General features: G+C 46.3%; 1 protein-coding gene across 2 annotated transcripts in view; it reads right to left on the bottom strand.

Moving 5' to 3' along the window:
* The window catches only part of Ccbe1 (collagen and calcium binding EGF domains 1), a 225,404-nt gene extending 222,275 nt beyond the window's left edge, over positions 1-3,129 (bottom strand). For both annotated transcript variants that reach the window (XM_041639319.1, XM_041639320.1), the window contains exons 1-2: positions 2,923-3,129; positions 2,413-2,493 (exon numbers count right to left, since the gene is read on the bottom strand). In XM_041639319.1, coding sequence (XP_041495253.1) covers positions 2,413-2,493; positions 2,923-3,056 — 215 coding nt within the window. In that variant the 5' untranslated portion in view covers positions 3,057-3,129. The remainder of the gene's footprint in view (positions 1-2,412; positions 2,494-2,922) is intronic.
* Between the last annotated feature and the right edge of the window lie 18,354 nt (positions 3,130-21,483).

Raw genomic sequence — 21,483 nt, 5'->3', positions numbered from 1 at the left:
TCCACGCTTCTGGGGATCTAGCAAAAGGGTTTGCAGCATGCCTGGGTTTGAAGACAATGGATTTTATGTGGTATTCCTCAGACTTGAAGGCACATCTCATTAAGACATAGATCCAGTTGAGGGGCTCCCAGAAGGCTCTGGTAGTCTACACAATGCCCGGCCATGTCATGAGAGTTGGTGAGCAGCACTTGAAACAGAAAGGAACTCCAGGGCCTCACCAGAGTCTCCCAGAATTCTGTCATTCTTTAATCTCAAGAACCAATGAGACAATCATCAACTGACTTTATCAAACTGTCTGGCTGTAGTGGTGCAGACCCCAGGGAGGCTGGAAGAGGAGAAAAGTGTGAGTTTGAAGTCAGAAGCCAGCCTGGGTTACAGAGAGAGAGAAACTCTGTCTCCAACAGCAAAACAAAATAAAAACAGTATGAGGCTAACAGAACATGCATAGAACTCTTGACTTCCATAAAGAAATGAATACATTTGTAAACTGTACCAGCCTAGGCATAGTATAGGGGGTTATATCTCAATCCCAGCACGTTGGATGGGCAATAAGATCTTGAGTTCAAGACTAAACTGGACTATAAATGAGGCCCTGTCTCAAAAAAACTAAAACAACAATGCTTTTAGTGTACTGATGTCACTTTCTAAAGCTAAAACAGCCCTTCCCATCACACAGATTTAAATTCTTTACCCTTTTCCTTGATAGAGCTGTAGGCCCAACAGGCTGTCTCACTGGGTAGCTGGTTAGTGCCAAGATAGACTGCAAATGCCTCCGAATGAGATAGGGTAAGCGAAATACCACACCACTTCAAGAAATCTGGAAAAGTTGGCAAAAAAGAGCGTAACAAATAGAATAATCAGGCACTGATGGTTTCTGACAGCCTGACATGAGCTCTGAAACTGTCACTGATTTATGTGACGTCTGACCTTTAGGGACCGAGCAAATGAGCAAACCATGTCAGGAACACAGTCCATGTTAAATTAGAAGCTTCATACAGCCGTGATAGGAAAACAACATGTTGTAGGAAATACTGTGGTCACGTGGATGAAACACAGGACTGGAACGAGGGAAGCAATCCTGCAGCCGGGACTACGGAGCCATTTCACCAGCTGGATGACCTTGCTCACCCAGTCCGCCCCCTCGAGGTCTCTGCCTGTCCATTAAACATGCTCCTCCCCTCTAGGCTACCCCTCTCCTAACCACTTCGTGCAGAAGCAGGCAGCCCCTTCTGGAGCTCACCTAGGTGAGGCAGCTGACATCAGTCTATCCTTGTTGCCAATAGCTGATCCGAACGCACAATACAGCTGGGGCCCACTTCTAGGTAACCCAGCTGACCTGCCCCTGGAAGGGAACACTTCTCGCCTGAGCCTTGGCTGTATGGGAGAAAGTTTCCCTCGTAGAACGCTCTGGGATTAGTTGGTTGGCCACAGGATAGCGAAGGCAAACTCTTCCTCGGGTTCATTTCTGGGATTTGCTTTATTTTGTGCTACCCAAGTTGTTTCTCAGGCTGATATAAGTGTGTTAACCCAGTGCCTTGCATAGCGTCTTTTAAAAATCGAACAATAAACGTTTAGGGATATGTACCACCTCTCCCCTGTGGGAGACAGGAACGGAAGGCAAGAATTCCATAATTCAAAACCCAAGTCACTTGTTAGTTCCAAAAGGCTTCAAGCAGGGAACCTGGGTCCTCTCCTTTGGGGACAGGAGCCACCTGTTCTCCTTCCCTGGTTGCACTGGGAATCACCTGAGAAGCACTTTCAAACGATATTCCCTGGCCCTATGTGTGCTTCATTTTAACAAGAACCCAAGTGGCTGCTAGTCTCCCCCTACCCCCCACCCCCACCCCGAATAGGGTCATAGAGCATTGTTTCCTTAAAGATCGTTGCTTTTCTTGAGCCTCAACAATCTTGACGTTTGTTTTCACGCAAGGCAACCATCCCATCTACCCACAATCCTCCCCGCCACGACTTTGCCCACAGAGGCCGTGACAGTGGTACACTCTGTCCCAACACAAGGTCAAAAGCAAGCCAAGTGCCAAATGTTTCCTTGTTGCAGGCTGTATTTTCAAAACAAAACACAAATGAGAAGGAAGCCATTCCTCTCCGTTCAGTTTACACTCACAATCCAATCCATTCTCATCAACTGGCAAAACTTTTCCGCTCCAACCTCTACCACGCACGTTTTTCGCGGAAGCGTACATGTTCTCAGATCTTCCCAAACACACTGGTTGCAAACTCAGTTGCTCGGCTTTGCTCGGAGCCCATGAACACAGCCGTTGGCACCGAGAAGCTCAGCACCCTACACCACCCCCTCCCGGGCACAGACACAGCCCCGGCTCCACCAGCGGGACTCCAAAGCCCTGCTTGACAGCGGAGCCTGTCCCTCCGGACTCCGCAGGGCCCCAGCTTTACCTGAAGCACGTGGTGAGCTCGCCCGAAGACTTCAGACAGGGGTATTTGGTCGTTGCGATCTTGTTTTCCGAGCACACTTCTCTGTGGGGGGAAAAAGTTGGAAAGGAAACTCCGTTGAAGGTCAGAGGGAAAGTGGAGAGCAGTGCGCGCTGGGCTCTGCGACCAGACGCACCGGCTGCTACTGGTCCTCCCCGGCGGACTCAGCAGCCGGAACGAGCCACGAGAGATTCCCAGAACCGGGCGACCCCAGTCCACGGTGACTAGAAAAGCCAAAGAAGTCAGCACCGCAGCGCGGCGGGAAAGTCGTGGGGACGGTATCCAGTGTCCTGATCCACAGCTGGGAGAATCGAGGCGGTTCCCGCAAGAGATGGAAGTCACCTGGGTCATCTAAACACCCTGCTGGGCCCAGAGAGCTGGGACCTGTGGGGCGGCCACCTGGGACATTCTGCCCCCCACCAGCTAGCCCTGAGTGCACCCAGCGCGACCTCCGCTGGGGCAGGTGGCCCTTACCTGTCGCGGTCCTCTGGCTCCTCTCGGTAGGTCCACGTGTGTCCCAGCGCCAGGAGTAGCAGCAGCGGCCCCAGGCTCTTGCCCAGCTGCCCCTTGGCTGCTCCTCCCCGGCACGGAGGAGGCGGCGGCACCATCGGGGAAGCTCGCGGCTTCTTCTCGGCACCCGAGCTCTCTCCCAGCGCTGTGCCCAGAGGCTCCGCGGCCGCGGCCGCCTTCCCTCTCGCCAGCAGGGGGCGCCGGAGAGCTGGGGCGTTTGCACCACCTGCGGGGCCGCAGTCAAACTTGGGCAGAGAAAAGGGGAGAATCAAGCTTGTCAAAGGGGTGCCTGCCTTGCGCGGCCAGCGGGAGGATGCTGGAGCCCTGGGAGTCTTCTGGACGTTCAGGCTCACAAACTAACTGAACTTGGCTTCAGGCTGCGCTCTCCTCTCTCGCGTCTTCCTCCCCCGGGGAGAAGCGCAGAGACGAGGCAGCTAGGCGCTCCTTTGCATTTTTTGATCCAAGGTCTCAGCCTGGGAGGAGGAGTTGTTGGCTGTCACCAGGGCGAGAGGAGGAGAGGAGCGGGGTTAATAGCTTCCTTCCTGTTGTCAGTTAACTTCCATAGCGAAGGGTCAAGCCAATGTTTGCCTTTCGCCCATGAGGGCCTTCTTGCGTGCTTTTCTTCTATCCCGGTTTTCTTTTAGACTATGAGAGAGTGGGCAGCGGCTACAGGGTGTCTCCTATATCGCCCTTTCAAACGTGAAATAGTCCAACCAAGAAAGTGTGGCCAATTTTCATCCAACCTCTTTTAGAGGAAATTCGGTCATTTCGTTCGACCATAGCCCTTACTGTGATTTTCCTGGTAAGTGCAGTTCAGGACAAGTGAAGCTGAGGCTTCCAAGAGCTTTGAACTCAGCAGCTTGTCTCTAACTATAGGGATCTTGACTACATTTGTTTTCTCTGTTAATCAAGGAATGAAAAGGCAGGAAGAATCTCTGGCGCAGGCAGCAAGCGTTATTAAAACTGAAGACGTACTCACGCACCCACAGAGGGGCGACTCCCCACAAGTGCAGATTCTCAGACTGGCTCCAAGCGGTGGGGTTAGGGAGAGGCTGGTGGGGGGGGTGGTCTTGGTCTTCCTCCCATGATTTCCAACTGGTCATTTTAAAAGAAGGAGTGGTTGACCGGCTTATGGCTTCGTGCAAACTGAGAGATACCCAGGTCAGTCAGAACGGGGGTGCACCTGGTTGGGGGCAGGGCCTTCCTGATGATGAAGAAGGTGATGAAGAAGCAGGGAGTTTGCCATCTGCTTGTTTACCTATGGCCTCGTTCCCTGTCTGCCTGCCAAGATGTTAGTCTGCTTTTCTAACCTTACAGAACTCAGCGTCAGCACTGAAAATACCTTGAGGGAAATCACTGAAGACAGCTGGATCCGTGTGTCTTTTGGCGATCAGGGAAATCACCTGACACTGCCTGGAAGCCTGCAAACCACAGGGCCACCACCTGCTAGTGCATGCTGCCCTGTTTACCACAACACCATCAGTTCTTACCACAGACGAAGTCATAACCAAACCGTGAACCACAAAACCAAGAAAGCCGTGGCCCAAAAATAAGTCAGAAAAGTGAGGAGTTAAATGTGGAATCACTAATATTGATCAGTTCTGTGGGTCAGGCCTGAGAAGGTAACTCATTCACAAGCTACAGGTGTGCCCTTTGGCTAGGTGAATAGGTATTTTGAGTTACATAGTAGTCTGGGCTACTGAGAAATGTTACACATTGCACCTACACTGCCATTTTTACAGGAGGGACATCCTTACTCCTCTGTTGGATACTTTGTATTCCTCAGAAGTCTTCTATGGTCATGTTTTTATTTGATCTTCACAATCCCAACCCTACACATCTTGCTCCATGCTTTAGCCAGATGTTCTTCCCCCTATAAGCCATTCATAGACATGAAGAATATGAGCTGGGTGGTGGTGGTGCATGCCTTTAACCCCAGCACTCGGGAGGCAGAGGCGGGTGGATCTCTGTGTCTACAGAGTGAGTTTCAGGACAGGTTCCAAAGCCAAAAAGGTGGGGGGAGATGAAGAGCATAAAACACCCTGGACAGTAAAATCCAGCGGTGCCACTCACTCACAGACACAAGTGCAGTTTCAGCTGGCCATTCACTCAGTGGATGCTCTCACATCCTTCGGAACTTGAGAGTGACTTTCATGGGATCACTACCTGGATTTGAACTCAGGATACGGTTTATAGGTGAGTGGTCCCAGCTAACATTCTAAAACCGAGTTTTCTCGTCTGTACCCTGGGGAGTTGCAGGTGTCCATCTCCTTGGGTATTAAGATGAAGGGAGCCCTGTAGAACAAGTCTTGAGAGCTCTCTGGGCATCATCTTTAGCAAAAGTTATTCATTGTACAGACAGAGTTTCAGTTTTTGGTTTTGCTTTCTGGATATATAGGATCTTATTTGCAGCAGGTTTTTTTGGGTTCTTAAGGTGAGACCTTGAAAAACACATGAAAAACGAACCCATCCTGGAGTGTATAACAGGCAGGGTGGACTTAAACTGTGCCATAGAGGTGTTGGATGCCATCTTGGAAGGAAGAGAACCAGGCGGCAGAAAGCAGTTTTCATTTTTTCTTTTTTTTAAGATTTATTTATTTATTATGTATACAGTATTCTGCCTACATATATCCTATAGGCCAATAGTGGGCACTAGATCTCATAACAGATGGTTGTGAGCCACCACGTGGTTGCTGGGACTTGAACTCAGTACCTCTGGAAGAACAATCAGTGCTCTTAATCTCTGAGCCACCTCTCCAGCCCTTCATTTTTATTTTCTTACCAATGCCTCTGTTTTGATAACTTGGTTTCTTTTCTTTCTCTCATCTTTGTTCCTTCCATCCACGATTGCATCGTGGATGTTGCTCTTCACGCGGTAGAGCATATTGTAGGAGGGGATGTCTATGTATGAATACCAGTCTGTGAAAAGCTGAACAGTCCCGCCAAAGCTAAGCCCGCCTTTGTGCAGGCTGCAGCCTGCGTGGAAGTTTCCAGAATGGGGTTTGCAAGTGGCAGGAGCCTCAGGCGTTTTAGGTTTTTCTCCCCTCAGACTCATAGGCTCTCCGCCACACTGCACAACTCGGGCCTGCCCCGTTGATCTGCCCCATCCCCTCATCTGCTCTATTCAATAGCGCTTACTAAGCCCTGTGTGCAGGCAAGTCACTTTTCAGGGAAGGTAATGAATGATGAAAAGACAAAAACCAGCCAGATCTGGCAGTGCACACCTGTGATCCCTGCGTTGGGGTGACTGAGGCAAAAGGATGGAGAATTCAAGGACAGCCTGGGCTCTATAGTCAGTTCCAGGGTAGCCTGGGCTGCAGACTGAAATTCTGTCTCAAATCTAGAAACAGAAACAATACTAAAAACAAAGGAAATTCAAAGGTGGAAGCAGAACCATGTCATTTGTGTGCGCTAAGCTGGTGTCAGCCACCATCTCTTTGGTCCCTACACTAAGCTTCTGTGAGGATGAGGGCCCTGGGAAGCCAAGCAAACAGTCCATATTGGCCTAGAGAAGAATGTCATGGTATGTGGTTAGAACTTTTCTGCAAGAGAAGAGCTATAGCTGGGACCTCTCAAACCCTCTTTTTTTTGGGGGGGGGGTCAGGGGGAACTGAAATTCATCCAGCTTCTTGTGCTGTGCCAAGCAGAAGGAGTGCAAAGATGACTATGTATGAATACCAGTCTGTGAAAAGCTGAACAGTCCCGCCAAAGCTAAGCCCGCCTTTGTGCAGGCTGCAGCCTGCGTGGAAGTTTCCAGAATGGGGTTTGCAAGTGGCAGGAGCCTCAGGCGTTTTAGGTTTTTCTCCCCTCAGACTCATAGGCTCTCCGCCACACTGCACAACTCGGGCCTGCCCCGTTGATCTGCCCCATCCCCTCATCTGCAAACAGCTGGCTTGAGAGAACCTGCCCACTGTCTCTTCCCTGGGAGTGTCGCGGAGATTAACGATCAGGACCTCACAGACCTTGGAGGAGGCCGTGGGGTTGTTTCTTTCAGTGCACCTCTTGGCAGGGTTTCCCATACAGACCTGTCAGCTTCCCTGAAACAAACCAGAGAGGGGGAGAGTTATACAATTCACCGTATCTTAGGGGCCTGGGCTGTGAGGGAGCTCGAGAGTACACTGTGTGCTGTTGGTCAGGGCCCAGGAGGAACAGGTATCTTAGCAGCAAGGCTGAGAGCTTCCTGGGAGCCAGTGAAGTCACTGGCTGCAGAAGAGAGGCCAGCACTCTGAATTAGCAAAGGAAGAAGAAAATCCAAGCAGAGCACACACTTTCAAAGGACGCCTCACTAGTCAGTTTTCAAGAATCCCAACATCTTATGGGGACAAAACTAACATAGAATTAGAAACCGGAAGTTGCTAATAAAGATACTTTTCTACAAAGGATAGATCACCACTACTGGATAGGCGTGTGTGCATATTCTATGCACTCTAGAGCAGCTCAGGCAAGGAAAAACCCGGGACTGAAAATGAAGCTGGATGGATGTCAGCTGGAAGACCCTAACTGCTGAGGGCCCTGCACTACGTTAGAGCACAGGTCAGCTCTTGAACCCTCAGAAGTCAAGTCGGGGTGTTTATGTGATCACTGGTCTTCCTAAAACGTAAACAGAATGGCCTAACTCTAAGGCTCTTCCACAGAAACAAGACAGAATAAAAATAAGGTAAGTAAAGTTCACTGTGTACTGTAATCAGTTGGCATAGGATGAGGTGTCCCTCCCCCCCTCCCCAAAAAAAGCACACTGTCCTAAGAGCTATCTCTCAGTTTGGGTTCTGATTGATGTGCAGCCAGGTCTGTTTAGAGAACTGGGGTTACTCCCTAAAAGCGTAAAAGTGTTCTTGTCTACACACCATTGTGAGGAATTGCTTCAGGCAAGAACAGCTAGAACACATTTAACACTGAAGCCCTGGTCCAGGGTGTGTTCATCGTCTCTGTCTAAGTCAGCCTTGGTTTTAGCTTGCACAGGTTCTGAAGGTTGTGCTAAAACTCTAGCACTGGAACCTTCTCCACAACTAGGAAGAAATGCCAGCGTCCCCTGTCCATGATAGAGCCTATTGCTGGTCAATTTAAAGTAATGTTAAATAGATGAATTAAGCAACTGGGAAAAAAATAATTAAATTGAAAAAGTATAGCTCACTAAGAACAATTTTTTTAAAAATTAATTTGTAGACACTTAAAAGAGAGAAACCAGTTATACTTTAGTCTTCAGAATATAAAGAAAAGAATTCTTGTGATTCCGGTGTCATGTTTGTTCTTGAATGTATCTGTGCACACACACATGTTCACAGGCATGCGCATATGCTCCATACAGTCTCATGTCTAGGAGCCCAGAGCTTCTCCCACAGGACCACCTCCTTGCAGAGAGAGGAATCAGCAGTCTCTTTAGCTATCACATCTCCCAGATCAGACCTAGCAGTTTGGATTGGAGAAATGTGTTCTTACTATCCAGTCTGCAACTCTTTTCTCCACTAATGGTGGCTGCAGGATCTGTAGCTAGGGTGAAGGTGACCTTTATCTTCCTGCCCCCCTCCCCTAAGCATAAACAAGATGGAGGAAGGAGCCAGCAGCAGAGACAGGCTGTAAAGTCACTGTTTGTTAGAAAGTGGCATTTACATCACGCCAGGCTCTGACATGCCAATCCCAACACCTCTGCTTCGTTTTTACAGATCTGACCCCCTTTACATTCTTCTACTCATGAGAGAAATATTTAACACATCCTGAGCCCTATGAGATTGTCAAAGTATCAAGTCAATTTGACAGCTAATAAGAACGCTGACCTCAAGTTTTCATATCTGAGGGGTTGAGGAAATACCCCCATTAAGTAGAGTGCTTGCCTAGAATGCATGAATTCCCAGGTTTGATCCCTCACAGTGTAAAAACTAATCACCACTGCACACACCTGAAATCCCATCACGTAGAAGGTAGAGGCTGAAGGCTCAGGCACTCAAGGTCACGCTTGGCTCTAAGACAAGGTCAAGGTCAACCTGGGCTCTGTGAGAACCCCTTTCAAACCAAACAAGGCAAAACATTTGATGTGAGCTAATATATCCAGCCCCATGCTTCTGAGAACTGAACCCAGGACCTTGTTCATGCCAGGCGAGTTCACTTTCACGTTCAGCCCTCGACCAGCAAGGAAAAACGCAACACCCAGAGCTCTTCTTGCACCAGTTTTCAGGACTTTATTCACAGCAATCTATCTCCTTCTCCTTCTCTTTCTCTCTCTCTTCTCTTCTCTCTCTCTCTTTCCCTCTCTCTCCTCTCTTTCTCTCTTCCCCTCTCTCCGTTGACCTCTCTTCTCTTTTCCTCTCTCTCCTTCCTCTCTCTCTGGGAAAACCTCTTCCAGCCCTTAAGTAGGCATGAGCTGCCAACACCGAACTGCCAGGTGGGCACTGCCCATAGGCTCACACATATGCAGGCAGCTGATAATCATTGCGTGATCATAGCATAGGTCAGGCCTTAGCCATCTCAGGAGTTGACTATACATCTCCATCAGGTGTGAGTCCATGCAGCTCGCTACAGTCCACTATCACTGAGCTACATTACTAGCTTGCCTACCAAGACATCGTTTATAGTAGAATAAATACAACACAGGGGCTGGAGAGATGGCTCAGCAGGTAAGCGTGCTTGTGACTCAATTGTGAGTACCAGAGTTTGAAATCCAAGCACCTGTAACTCCAGTTCCGAATGATCTGATACCCTCTTTTGACCTCCACAGGTATGCACACACATAAGTGAACCTAAACTCACACAAATAAAGTTAAATTTATGTATTATATAACTATAAAAGTCATGCCAGAACATTATGCATATTTACTAAAAAATAAAAATATTGTTTTTTTTCTGGATATGGAGTTGACCTTATTTTCCTTCATTTAAAAAAATTACTTAGACAAATGGCATTGTGGATGGATGTATGGAAAGACCCTTGACCTACAACTCAATATGTGTCCTAGTGTCTGTGTGACCCTGGTCGCCTCTCTTAAGCCTCCTGAGACTCAGTTTATCCATAAATACAAATAGCACTGTCCAACTCACAGCACTGTTGAGAAGACTAAATGAGGGTACATATCAAGCCTGCGTGCCAGAGATCATAACTGGAACCCACTTTTATCTGACTCACCTGATTTGCTTCCCATAAGAAATTGGCCTTGTCAGATATATGGCTATGAATCGAGACACCCTGTCACGGGACCACCTAATCTAAGTAGCGGAATTGACACTGATGTCATTAATACCGTGCTCTATCAGATCATACAGAAAGACTACGGCCCTGAGTAAGTCGAGCACAGCAATAATTACTAGAAACTACAATGCAATACTTCCCCTTTGAGAATAGCTGTGCTTCTGAGCTCTGTCTGCCTGAGTTCTGTATATTTCAAATCGAATCTTGATTCTGGGAATGACTGGCTTAACCCGTGTATGGCCACTTCCATCCCCAATGTCTCCAGTATCAGGCATTGAAGCTAGAACATCATACAAAGCTGGGCAAGGGTTCAAGCCCTGAGCTACAGCCCCAGCCTGAGGATACTCTTTTCAAATCTACCCACTAATGATCTTTGCATTGTTTTCTGTTGAGCTTTTGGGGGGTGGGTGATGGAGAATTAAGTCACTGGCCTCATGCATGCTGTCCACCTCTGAGCTTCATCCAGCTGTTGAGCTCTTCTGATTGGAAGACACCTAGAGAGTTTGCAGCAGGGTAAAGGGCCTTGCCTAAGGAGTTTACTCTCTTCCAGAAGAGCACTTGTGCTTAAAGGAAATACAGAAACTAGGACTGTTGGCTCAAGTTTGGAATCTCAGCTACTGCGAAGGCTGAGCCAGGAGGGTTGCAAATTCAAGAGCAGCTTGGGCTACTGATTGAGTTCAAGGCCAACCTAGGAACTTAGTGTTTCACTATGAAAAGTTAAAAAAACAAAAAGGGAACTGTGGATAAAGCCCACAGGTCTAGCACTTGCCTAACATACATAAGGCTCTAGGTTCTATCCCCAAACCGCCAAACAAATCAAAATAATTTGTTAAAACATAGTTTATACTCTGTAGAAAAATCTTAGCATTCCTATTGAAGATTGTCTAGTGGAGGACCGAGTTCATTTCTTAACAAAATGGAGGCCTATTCACGATGATGCCAAGAATGCTGCATTCCTGCAAGCTGCTAATAGGGGATGATATTTTTAGAAGAATTTGGCACCAGCAACAGTAACAACAAATAGTTCTGGGGGCCTTGGTACTGTGTGTTTGGTAAGTATTGCCTCATTTAATCCTTGCTGCAATCTTATGGCTGTGGCTATATTATTCCCTGCAACTTAGAAGTGGAGAAAGAGAAGCAGTGGTTTTAATTAAATGCCTGAGGCGTAGAGTTGGAAAGATGATGTGGGCTGTACACACGATGATCTCAACCGTACTCAAACTACTTCCTGGAGAAGTGAGCCTAGGGGTAGTTTGTTCATACTCCCTGTTTGCCTGGGGGAAATGTGCAATAATGTAGCTATGACACTGAGAGTCTGATCCTCCTCCTGTGGCTTTGTGTCATCTACGTGGCCTGGTTAATGTCTTACCTTTATGTCCTAGCTAGCCTCTCTTTAATGAAAAGCTGAGCTGCATCTAGCAGAGAGGGAGCCTGATCTACTGGGGGATACCGGGGATACTGACTGCTGAAGAACGGAGATCAGGTTTCAGTGCACTTGAACTACAGGTGCTTTGGCAAAAGGATACTTTCAGGCCCATCCTGGACCTTGAAAAGGGGGAGGGGGCTTTGCCTGGCCTAGTATTCTCTCTGCTCTGAAGCACAGAGATTATAATAGCAGCCAGGACAGACTTTTTGCAGAAAGAAACACTCAAACAAAATGTCCTGAACATTTCAGAGTCTGGCATACTCCTGTGACATCTCTTCAGCTTAGAAAGTGATACTTGGAGATTCACCAAGGGTGAGCAATCAAAATCAAAACTGGCTATAGATGGTTGTTTTGAATCAATCTCCTTCTCTCGCTCTCTCTCACACACGTGCACACACATACGTGCGTGTGCGCACACATCTTTCTCTTTTTTCTTCTCTCTTCTCTCTATTCCCCAAACCCACCCTCAAGAACTCACATCCCCAACTTTCTCTGCACTGGATGGTTTGAGATCCACATGATTGGTCCCGCCAGTCCCCATCCTTACCAACAGTGCAGAATTCCAAAGGAATGCAAGACAGTCAGATCCGCTCATTGGTGCGCATCTGTCTTTGCTTGTACAATCAGGGAAGTGTTTACCTTCTTTCTGTTTCAGAGATGTTTAGACCTGAGTGTGTCTCTACGAGATGTTTATTCTGTTTCAAACCTCTGGTGAACGTCATGATCATTAATCAGAAAGGGAGCCCTTTAGAAGCTTCTTTCAGTTCCAACATTTATCTGTGGTATAATTATAACGAGTCTGAAAGTTGTGTGTAGGCAATTTGATGTGGATTTGGCTCTAGCATCTTCACGTACTGATAGAAGACTAATGGGCCCCGACCCTGTATGTCAGTAACCCATCACTGAACCCTCCAAGTGACGCGTTCTCAAATAAATCCCGTCTCACGCCGGCGTCATCTTTTGGACAATGGTTCATCGTATTCAGTGGGGTCTTTTTCTCTCCTGATTGCTTCTTTCTCTGCCCATTCTCCATCATTGATCATCTTAGCTGTTATCCCTCATGTAGTCAGGTATTCTTGAATCTTCTAGGTCCAAGTTTTACTGGGTTGGGTTTTTTTTTCCTGATCTTTTTTTTTTTTTTGTGCTATTTTTCCCTAAAGTACCCATCCAACCCCATCCCTGCCCCCATGCGTGTGTGTGCCACTATGAATTCCTTTCTCCAAATCACCAGTTATCGACTAGGAGAGAATCTTATTAGTGGTAGATGTTTGGTGATCTCTGGAGGCATTTGTTTCTGCTCTATAGGTCTGGGGAAGATGCCTTTACCTCAGGCTTCTTGTAGGTAGAAATAGGTTGTTCATAATCTCCAGCCATGCTCAGAGCTGCCCCTTACACACACACACACTGAGGAAGTTGGTTCACGATGGAAGTGGGGATGAGCTTGGGAAATCCGTTAATCACCCGCTCATCTGCCTCTGTACCCTTATCACCTTGCTGAGTCCCAGCTGCTTAAGGCTTTTCCTTGCAAACCTGCCTTTTATCTCTGCTCCCATTTATCTGCCCTCTTTGCTTCATGTCCATCTTCTGGACCCTGTCTCCCTCAGGACCCCCCAATCTTGGTCTGATCGCCCCCCTGAGGTCTCTCCTTGTCTTTCCTCCTTTGTTTTCGAGGCTTAGTTCAGCAACCACCTTATCTCTCCGCTGTCCTGGAGTGACCTCAGGATCACTGAAAATATTTTTCTTAGAACTCTGTTTATTTTCCAAGCTTTCACAAATCCAAAACAGCCCTCAAGTTCCATGCTTCTGGTTTCAAAGTCTGAAGCAGATACCATGGGCCTGACCTGTGCAACTGCACTGGCCCTCAGCTCTGATCCCCACTCCACTCCACCGCCTTGATCCTTCCTTCGTGTCTCTTTCGCTCACCTGATGCTGGCAGCACAGGCTGCTCTGTCCTTTCTTCGTGATACTGATGTGCACATGTGGCTTGCATTGATTAGCATGGGAGCACCAGCTCTTCTCCCACTTAAGACAGGGAAGCGGCACTCTCCCCTGCCTTCATTTATTCTTTAGAGAAGGGGATGAAGGTGGAGCAGATGCTAAGCACAGCTGAGAGTTGTAGCAACAAAAATGAACGAGACAGAAACTGACAGCTAGTCTGCATTGTCAGCTTGACTGGATCTGGGATCACCTGGGAGAAATATTTTTAGGGTTTTCCCAATGATGCTTAACAAAGAAGAGAAGAATCACACTGCAGGTGTGTGGCAGTAAAAGGGGGAATGGGAGGAATCAGCTGAGCATTAGCGTTCACCCATCCCTGCTTCCCGAACATAGATACAATATGGCTGCCACCCCTTGTGCTCTGGGTGCTGTGCCTTCCCTGCCATGATGCATGGTACCTCAAACAAACAAAAAGACAAAATAAACCCTTTTTTCCTGGGTTGCTTTCATCAGTTATGTTTTTCACAACCATCAGAAAAGCAAACTAATATAGAAACTGATCCCAAAAAGATGCAGTTGAGTAGAAAGAAAAATCAAGGAAAATAACCCAGCCCAAATCTTGCTGTCTACAAGTGGTAAGGGATGTGGGAGCTAGGGAGAGGAAGTCTCCGGTCTCCTATTTTGACAGTAACAAGCTTTCATGGTGCAGGAAAGTGCCATGCTTGCTACCACAGAAGAAAAGTAATCATCAATCTTACGCATCTGTGAACCCCAAGAACTACAATGACTGGTCCACCAAGACATGCTCACTAGTGCAACTATCATGGGAGTAGCCAACTACTTTCTGATTAGACTTCAGGCCCACTCCACAAAATTAAACCCATAGCTGGCACCATTATGGTAGCAAAAACATGTTGTAGACAGGTCAAAGACCCTAACGGGGAATAATAACTAGAAATAAACTACTGTTTTTATTCTGCTAAATAGGCATAGTATAAACCAACCCTGTTTAAGAATATTTGTTTACACTGTGTGAAGATGTGTCACTGTGATTGGTTTTAAAAAGAGCTGAATGACCAATAGCTAGACAGGAGAGAATAGGTGGGACTTCTGGGAGAGAGAAAGGAACTCAGAACGAGCCAGTTGCATGAGAGATCACAGATACTGAGGAAGTCCAACATACAGTACAGCGGAGAGGATACCAAACCACATGGCAGAACATAGATTAATAGAAACAGGTTAATTTAAGTTACAAGAGCTAATTGGAAATAAGTCTTAGCCAAAGGCCAAGCTTTCATACTTAGTAAGTCTCTGTGTCATTATTTGTGAGGTATTTCCTAAAGGAAATGCCAACTACTCAACTCCTAATGACTTATCATACCCACAGACCAATGCATTCCTCAACCCTCACCAGTGGTTATTTCTATTAGCAGTAGTTGATGATTGATAGAGACCAGCAACTGGCCAAGGTACAGAGAAAAAAAATGAGACTTCAGATTGTTCAGCCCTACATAGAATGCTGACATCATACTCCCTCTTCCAAAGGCTCGGGAGTCATTGCAGAAGACAGAGTGGAAAGAGTGTGGGAGCCAGAGTGTAGACGACACCAGGGGGGAAGTGTCTTCTGGGCACAGCAGGGGAGCTTTACACACAAATGCACAGTGGCTGTGATATTATGCACACGTCTTGTGCAAGCTGGACCAATGCATCAAGGAGAGGAGAGGGGGCCAGAAAGTCCCACTCCTAGGCAAGGAGCTGGCAATTGTTAGCTGCTAGGAGAGGAAAAGCTCCTTTTCTCTAGGAATGTGTAGCCCTGGTCAGCTGCCCACTCTGCAGCAGAAGAGCACATATCCAAGAACATTTAGGCAGCACGAAGTGACCTTAATAGAAAAATGAGACACAGAGTTGGGTGGAAGAGAAGAGAGTGGGTCTGGAAGGAGTTGGGGGGAAAAGTGGCGATGATCAAAACGCACTGTATAAAATCCTGAAAGAACTAATAGAAGTACGTAAAAATGAAACAAGTTATAATCAGCTTAGCGGATGATTAAACAAAATGGTTAGTTTACAGTTCTACAAGCCAATAGTGTGAAATCAGTCTCATGGGGCTAAAACCAAGGCAACACAGGGCCAGTTTCCCCTGCAGATACTGGAGAAGAGTCTCTGCTTCAGAAGGCTGCTTGTATTTCATGACTCCTGGCTCCATCTTTAAACACAGCTACAGAACTTTCGGTCTCATTTCCCATCTTCGTTGTATCTCTTTCTTGGCCTCTGTATGTCCTTATGTTTAATAGAACACATGATGAAATAATGGCCCTATGCATGATCCAGAATTACCTCTTCAACTGAAGCACCTTGTCTTGGGCATGTATAGAGTGTCATTGCCGTGTAATGTGACATATGGACATGTTGTGTGGAATCATACATGACTATCTTAGAAGACAAAATTTATCACTGTCTGGAGGGCCAGCCTCCAGAAAAGCAGGGATAAACGGGAATCCACACAGTCAGCTCATACTATGACTTTTTATCTGAGGGGGTTAAGGAAAAAAGACACTCATGTACTCTCTTGATGGTTTCCTTCATACCTTTTCTTTCTTTCTTTCTTTCTTTTTTCTTTTTGGTTTTGTTTTTTCGAGACAGGGTTTCTCTGTAGCTTTGGAGTCTGTCCTGGAACTAGTGCTTGTAGACCAGGCTGGCCTCGAACTCCCAGAGATCCGCCTGCCTCTGCCTCCCGAGTGCTGGGATTAAAGGCATGTGCCACCACCACCTGGCTTCATACCTTTTCTTTATTCTTCTTTTGAATTCTCTCTTTTTTTATTTTCCCGGTGATTTTCTTCACTCAGTCTTGATGTTTTTTTTTCTAACTCTATCTTTATTCTTAATGTTTTCCTTCTAACTCTCTCATTCTTCATATTTTCTTTATAATTCCTTCTAACTCTCTTATTCTTGATGTTTTTTTTCTAACCAGTTTTTACTCTCTCTTTCTGATTTCCCTTACAGCTTATATACCCTAGAAAAATCCTTCTGGTAATATAGCAATTACAATGTGGTTACGTTCTGTTTTACAAGTTAATGATTACAATGAATATGAGTCAAAAACAGCATGTTTTTCATATCCCATACATGATTAAACATTTTACATTTCCAGGTGAAAACAAATTATCCCAAGAACCCATGTACATCCATGCCCAAGCAACTTGTTATAGATTAACTGTGTAGGCAAGCAAGTTATTTTTCTCAGTGAGGTCTTTTACTAACAGACTGCGATTTGCAGTTACAAAGAAAGAGTCGATTAATTCATTACTTATCTTGAAAGGTAATCTTATAAGGAATCATAAACCTAAACTTTTATATATGAAAAAGTATCAATTAGCTTTACTTTAATCTTTAGGGTTCATACCCATTCATCAATACTTTTATATCAGGAGAGGCAAGAATGGGTACAAGGAATTAATCACCACCTTTGGTCATCAACCAATCCTAGCAAGAAAAGTGTGTCAGCTAGTAATAATTGGGCTGCTTTGTTCTTGTTCCCTGGCCTGAAAGAGTTCCTCACTCAACTATGTGCCTTTCTAAAACTTTAGATTGTCTTCTTGGGTTTTTCACCTCAAAGCTATTTGACAAAAGCATGTTAGTCTAACTTTAAATTATTTTTAAAGCTTTATTTCAGCTATGTGGTACCCGAAACCTGTGAACACATCTCCCAACATTAAGATTATAATTTAGACTAGCTGGACTACTGAGACTCTATTGTTTTTCTTAATCATTAACCTAAACCACAGTCTATAAGACTCCTCAATAGAAACTCATGTGTTCTAGCTGTGTGGCACTTCCTTGTTTATATTTTTATCATCAAAACTCTAAGCTAACATTATTCTTATCAATTAGATAGTATAGCATAAGAAGAAATCATCCTCCTAATAAACCACAGGTAAAATTGCCCCGTAGAATGGGATGTCTCCATGAGATAGGCACACTACATTATACTCCATTACAGGCAGTGGGGATCTCCTCACGCCTATTTGCACTACGTCAGATACTAGAGAAACACAGCAGTGGCAAACATGTCAAGGCAGAAGCAAAAGGCGTTCTGGGATCTGTGGGTTTGGGGACCTTCCCTATCTGAGATTCACTTATGGAGGAGTTGTCTCCTGGTGGGCTTACACTGTGAACTTCAGTTGCCACCTGCTGCTCCTCTGACACAGTCACCAGCAAGAATTTAAGGCATCCCACACCTCTCATTGGTTGGGGTAGGGAGGCAGCTTCAGAGTTGGTGAGTCCAGTGGAGGTAAAGAATAGGGTGTAAAAGGCACACTATCAAGTCTGGCATAGGCAGGGCTCCACTAGACGCTTGTTTTGGGATACTGAATGTGTCTGTGCAGGGGTGAGGGGCCAAACACTGAGTTGTAAAGAGAAGGTCCAAGAATGGTCACAGAACATACCTGTGGCTCTGACTTAAAGCTCTGGGGTCTGCCTCACACATGAACTACTGATGTGGGATTCCCTAATTCTGTATGCTGTGAATGTTTTATTACCATTGGTTAATAAAGACAATATTTTGGCCTATAGCAGGGCAGAATAGATCTAGGCAGGAAAACTAAACTGAATGCAGGGAGAAAGAAGACAGAGTCAGAGAGACACCATGTAGCTGCCAAAGGAGAAAGATGCCCAGAATCTTACCAGTAAACCACAGCCTCGTGGTGATACACAGATGAGTAGAAATGGGTCAATTTGAGATGTAAGAGCTAGCTAAAAATACGCTTGGAGCCATTGGCCAAACAGTGTTGTAATTAATATACTTTCTGTGTGATTATTCGGGTCTGGGTGGCTGGGAAGTGGAAAAGCCACCTGAACTGGCCTAAGTGCAGTTAGAACAATGGTCATCTTTAACACGTTGTCAAATGGAAAGAGAAAAGTTGTGTGAAAATGATACTAATTCTGTTGGGAGACACCAGGAGATGAGAAAGGACCCTGGGGTCTTTGAGATTTCTGAGTGGGTAAGAATGATGGCCTGAGTTTAATCCCCAGAATCCACATGGTGGAAAGAGAGCAAGAGAATACCAACTCTCACAAATCGTCCTCTGACCTACACACACATACGCACTTATTTTAATTTAAGGGTCCTGAAGCTTCACACAGGAACAAGTTGCTATTGGTGACAATAATAACACGGAGGTCAGGACTCAGATTTTCATGTCAGGTGACCCAGCAAGTCACAGTAGCCATGTCTTCCTCCAAAAGCTTATGTGAGAATCAACTGATAAGCTGCTTTGAAAACACTTAGAACATTTCTGGCACGTGATAAAGACTTGACTGTGGGGACTGGAGAGATGGCTCAGGGGTTAAGAGCACATTTGCTTTTGCAAAGGACCTGGATTCAATTCCCAGCACCCACACAATGGCTCTCAACCATCTGTAACCCCAATTCTAGGAGATCTTACAAGCACACAAATGGTGCACATACATGCATGTGAACAAAATATTTATACACATAGGATAAATAAATAAATCTTTTTAAAACAAGATTTGACCATTAGGTTATGCACTGTAAGCAGCAACATTGACTTGCTGTGTTTCAAAGTATTTCTAAGAACTTTATTTTGGTGGGGGGGGGAGGTTTTATTTCCTCTCACAAGTTACAGTTCATCATCAAGGGAGAAGAGATCATGGAAGATTCACCTTACTGAGTCGCTCCCCAAGGATAACTTGGTTTCTTATACATTCGTGTGTTTACCTTCTCAGGGGTGACACCCACAGTGGGCTGGTTCCTCCTACATCCACACGAATCATGAGAATGCCCTCTGTTAGGATGCCCTAACATCCCCACAGGCCAACATGATGGAACCAACTCCCCAATGGAGGTTCCTTCTTTCCAGGGGATTCTAGTTTCTGTCGTGTAGTTTTTAAGAGAATAAAAGAGCTAGTTTCCAATTCCATGGGAGCGAGGGTGAATGGGCAGGGGTATAATGATGAGAATTTCTGCAGAGTGTTGTAGCTTGCCATGTTGTGGTGACAGGCAACGGTGGAGGACTCTGAGTGCCGTGGGGAAGGCCTGCCAGGAAGAACTTGGTAGATAGGAAAAAGCACCACTGGGCCTCCAGAATTACTTCTGCCCTCCACGTGATTTTTCTGAAAATCCGCCATGAAGTGATGGCTTCCAATCAATCAATGTGGTCCCGAGAAAGGTTTCTTTAGCATCCGTTTTCTGTCATCTTTAGCTTACTAAGAAGGAAAGATCTGGACTGGCAAGATGGCTCAGCAGGTAAGAGAGCTTCTCATTAAGCCTGTGACCCTGGGACGCACTTGGTGGGAGGAGAGAACTAACTTTCACTCGTTTTTCTCTGAACTCTACATATATGATTGGGCACACATGCACACATGCACACACACACACACATGTTAAAGTTATGGAAAGACGCAAAGAGAAGAAGGAAGAAAGGAAAGCAGGAAGGAAGGAAAAGAGACATGTGGAAGAGAAGCTTGGACTTGAAAGGAAAGAGCCAGGAAGCATTTTCATTTTCCTTGAAGCATCTGGGCTGGGCTTGCTCCCTAGTACTGGCAAAGTGATCCGTTTGAATGAACCGGTGAAGATGCACGGCGGACAGCCGTTCTGTGGTTAGGGCACAACACGGAGCAGAAGAGAAGCCAGGCTCGCAATCAGCAGCAGCTCCAGCCTCGCCCTCCTGTCTAGAATGCTTCTGTTACAGATGAACTGTGAAGTGAGGCGATCCAGGTATACACTGGTGCAGCTTAGCGGAATCTCTGCAAGAATCCGGGCATAGCCTGTGACTGCCCCTCCCCCAAGACCAACGTGAAAGATCGGCATTCGAAGAAGACCACAGTAACCAGAGATTCCAAGGTTTGACCCCAACACAAATGTCCAGCCACGGTTCCAAGGAGTGCTGCGCTGTTGTGGAAGCCTTGGAAGTCTGACTTTTGTGTCTTTCCCACTTGCACAAAAACACTTGCAGTGTTCAATCAAGTCTCAAAGAAGAAGGGTCAGAAGGCAAGTGGCTTGAACTACCTAAACTAAACAGTCGTCTTTCCTGAGCAAACCATTTTCTTTCTCTTAAGACCAAATTCTTCTTCTCAAGGTGGGCCAATTATACCCATGGGAAACCATCCATGGGCGATGTCAGGTGAGTTCTCTGAAGTGAAGGGGCCTGTGAAAGTAGAAAACTGCCCTTCTCAGTGACAAGTGTCCCCTTAAAACTGGCAGCTGTGGCCTGTCACACCTATTTAGGGGCTAGTGGCTTTTCTTCTGCATTGACTTCTCTGGAACACTAGGTCGAGAGCTACAACAAGCAAACAGCAGAATTGACTGTAGGTCTTGGATGCCGTCATTCCTGTGAGAGGAACTTTGGTATAGAAAAAAAAAATCCCATAGAAAGAGATTTATTCTCCCAGAGATCAAATGGAGCTCAACACACATTGCAAGTCCTCCTGCAGCCTTCACTGATCTGTTTCCCCAGAAGAGGGGCCTTGTCCTTACTGAGGTCTGGACACCCCCCCCCCCAAGACCATTATCTTGCTTGTGATATGCTATCTACTGCCAGGCTGGGGACTGCACTCCCATTCCTCAAGCTCTGGAAAGTCAACGCGCTCTGTCTTCCCGGAACTGCTCTTGAGGGTGATCACGCTCGTATCTCGACAAGCCTCAGAAACATTCCTGGCATCCTGCAGCTAGCTGTTCGCTGTGTCCTAGCCCTGTGCCAAACGATCTTCCGTCTTCTGCGTCAGTTCTCAGAATAAGCTCCTGAGGTCAGAAATATCAGCCGCATCTTCCAGATGAGGAGGTAGAGGCACAGGAAGGACAAGCTCCTTGGAGCGGTGGAGCCTGGACTGAAGGCAAACCATCTGCTCCAGGAAAACCCAGGATCAGCTCCTACCCTATCTGGATGCCTCCATCTCTTATCTGAAGAGGCAGGGTCACTGCCTAGGCCCTGCAGAAATCTCCCTTAGATCTCTCAATGTTGTTTCACTG

The sequence above is a fragment of the Microtus oregoni genome, unplaced genomic scaffold (genome assembly GCF_018167655.1).
Source record: "Microtus oregoni isolate MIOR12 unplaced genomic scaffold, Mior012 000057F_ref0000458, whole genome shotgun sequence".
Classification (NCBI taxonomy): domain Eukaryota; kingdom Metazoa; phylum Chordata; class Mammalia; order Rodentia; family Cricetidae; genus Microtus; species Microtus oregoni.
This window is presented reverse-complemented; position numbering and strand designations above follow the sequence as displayed.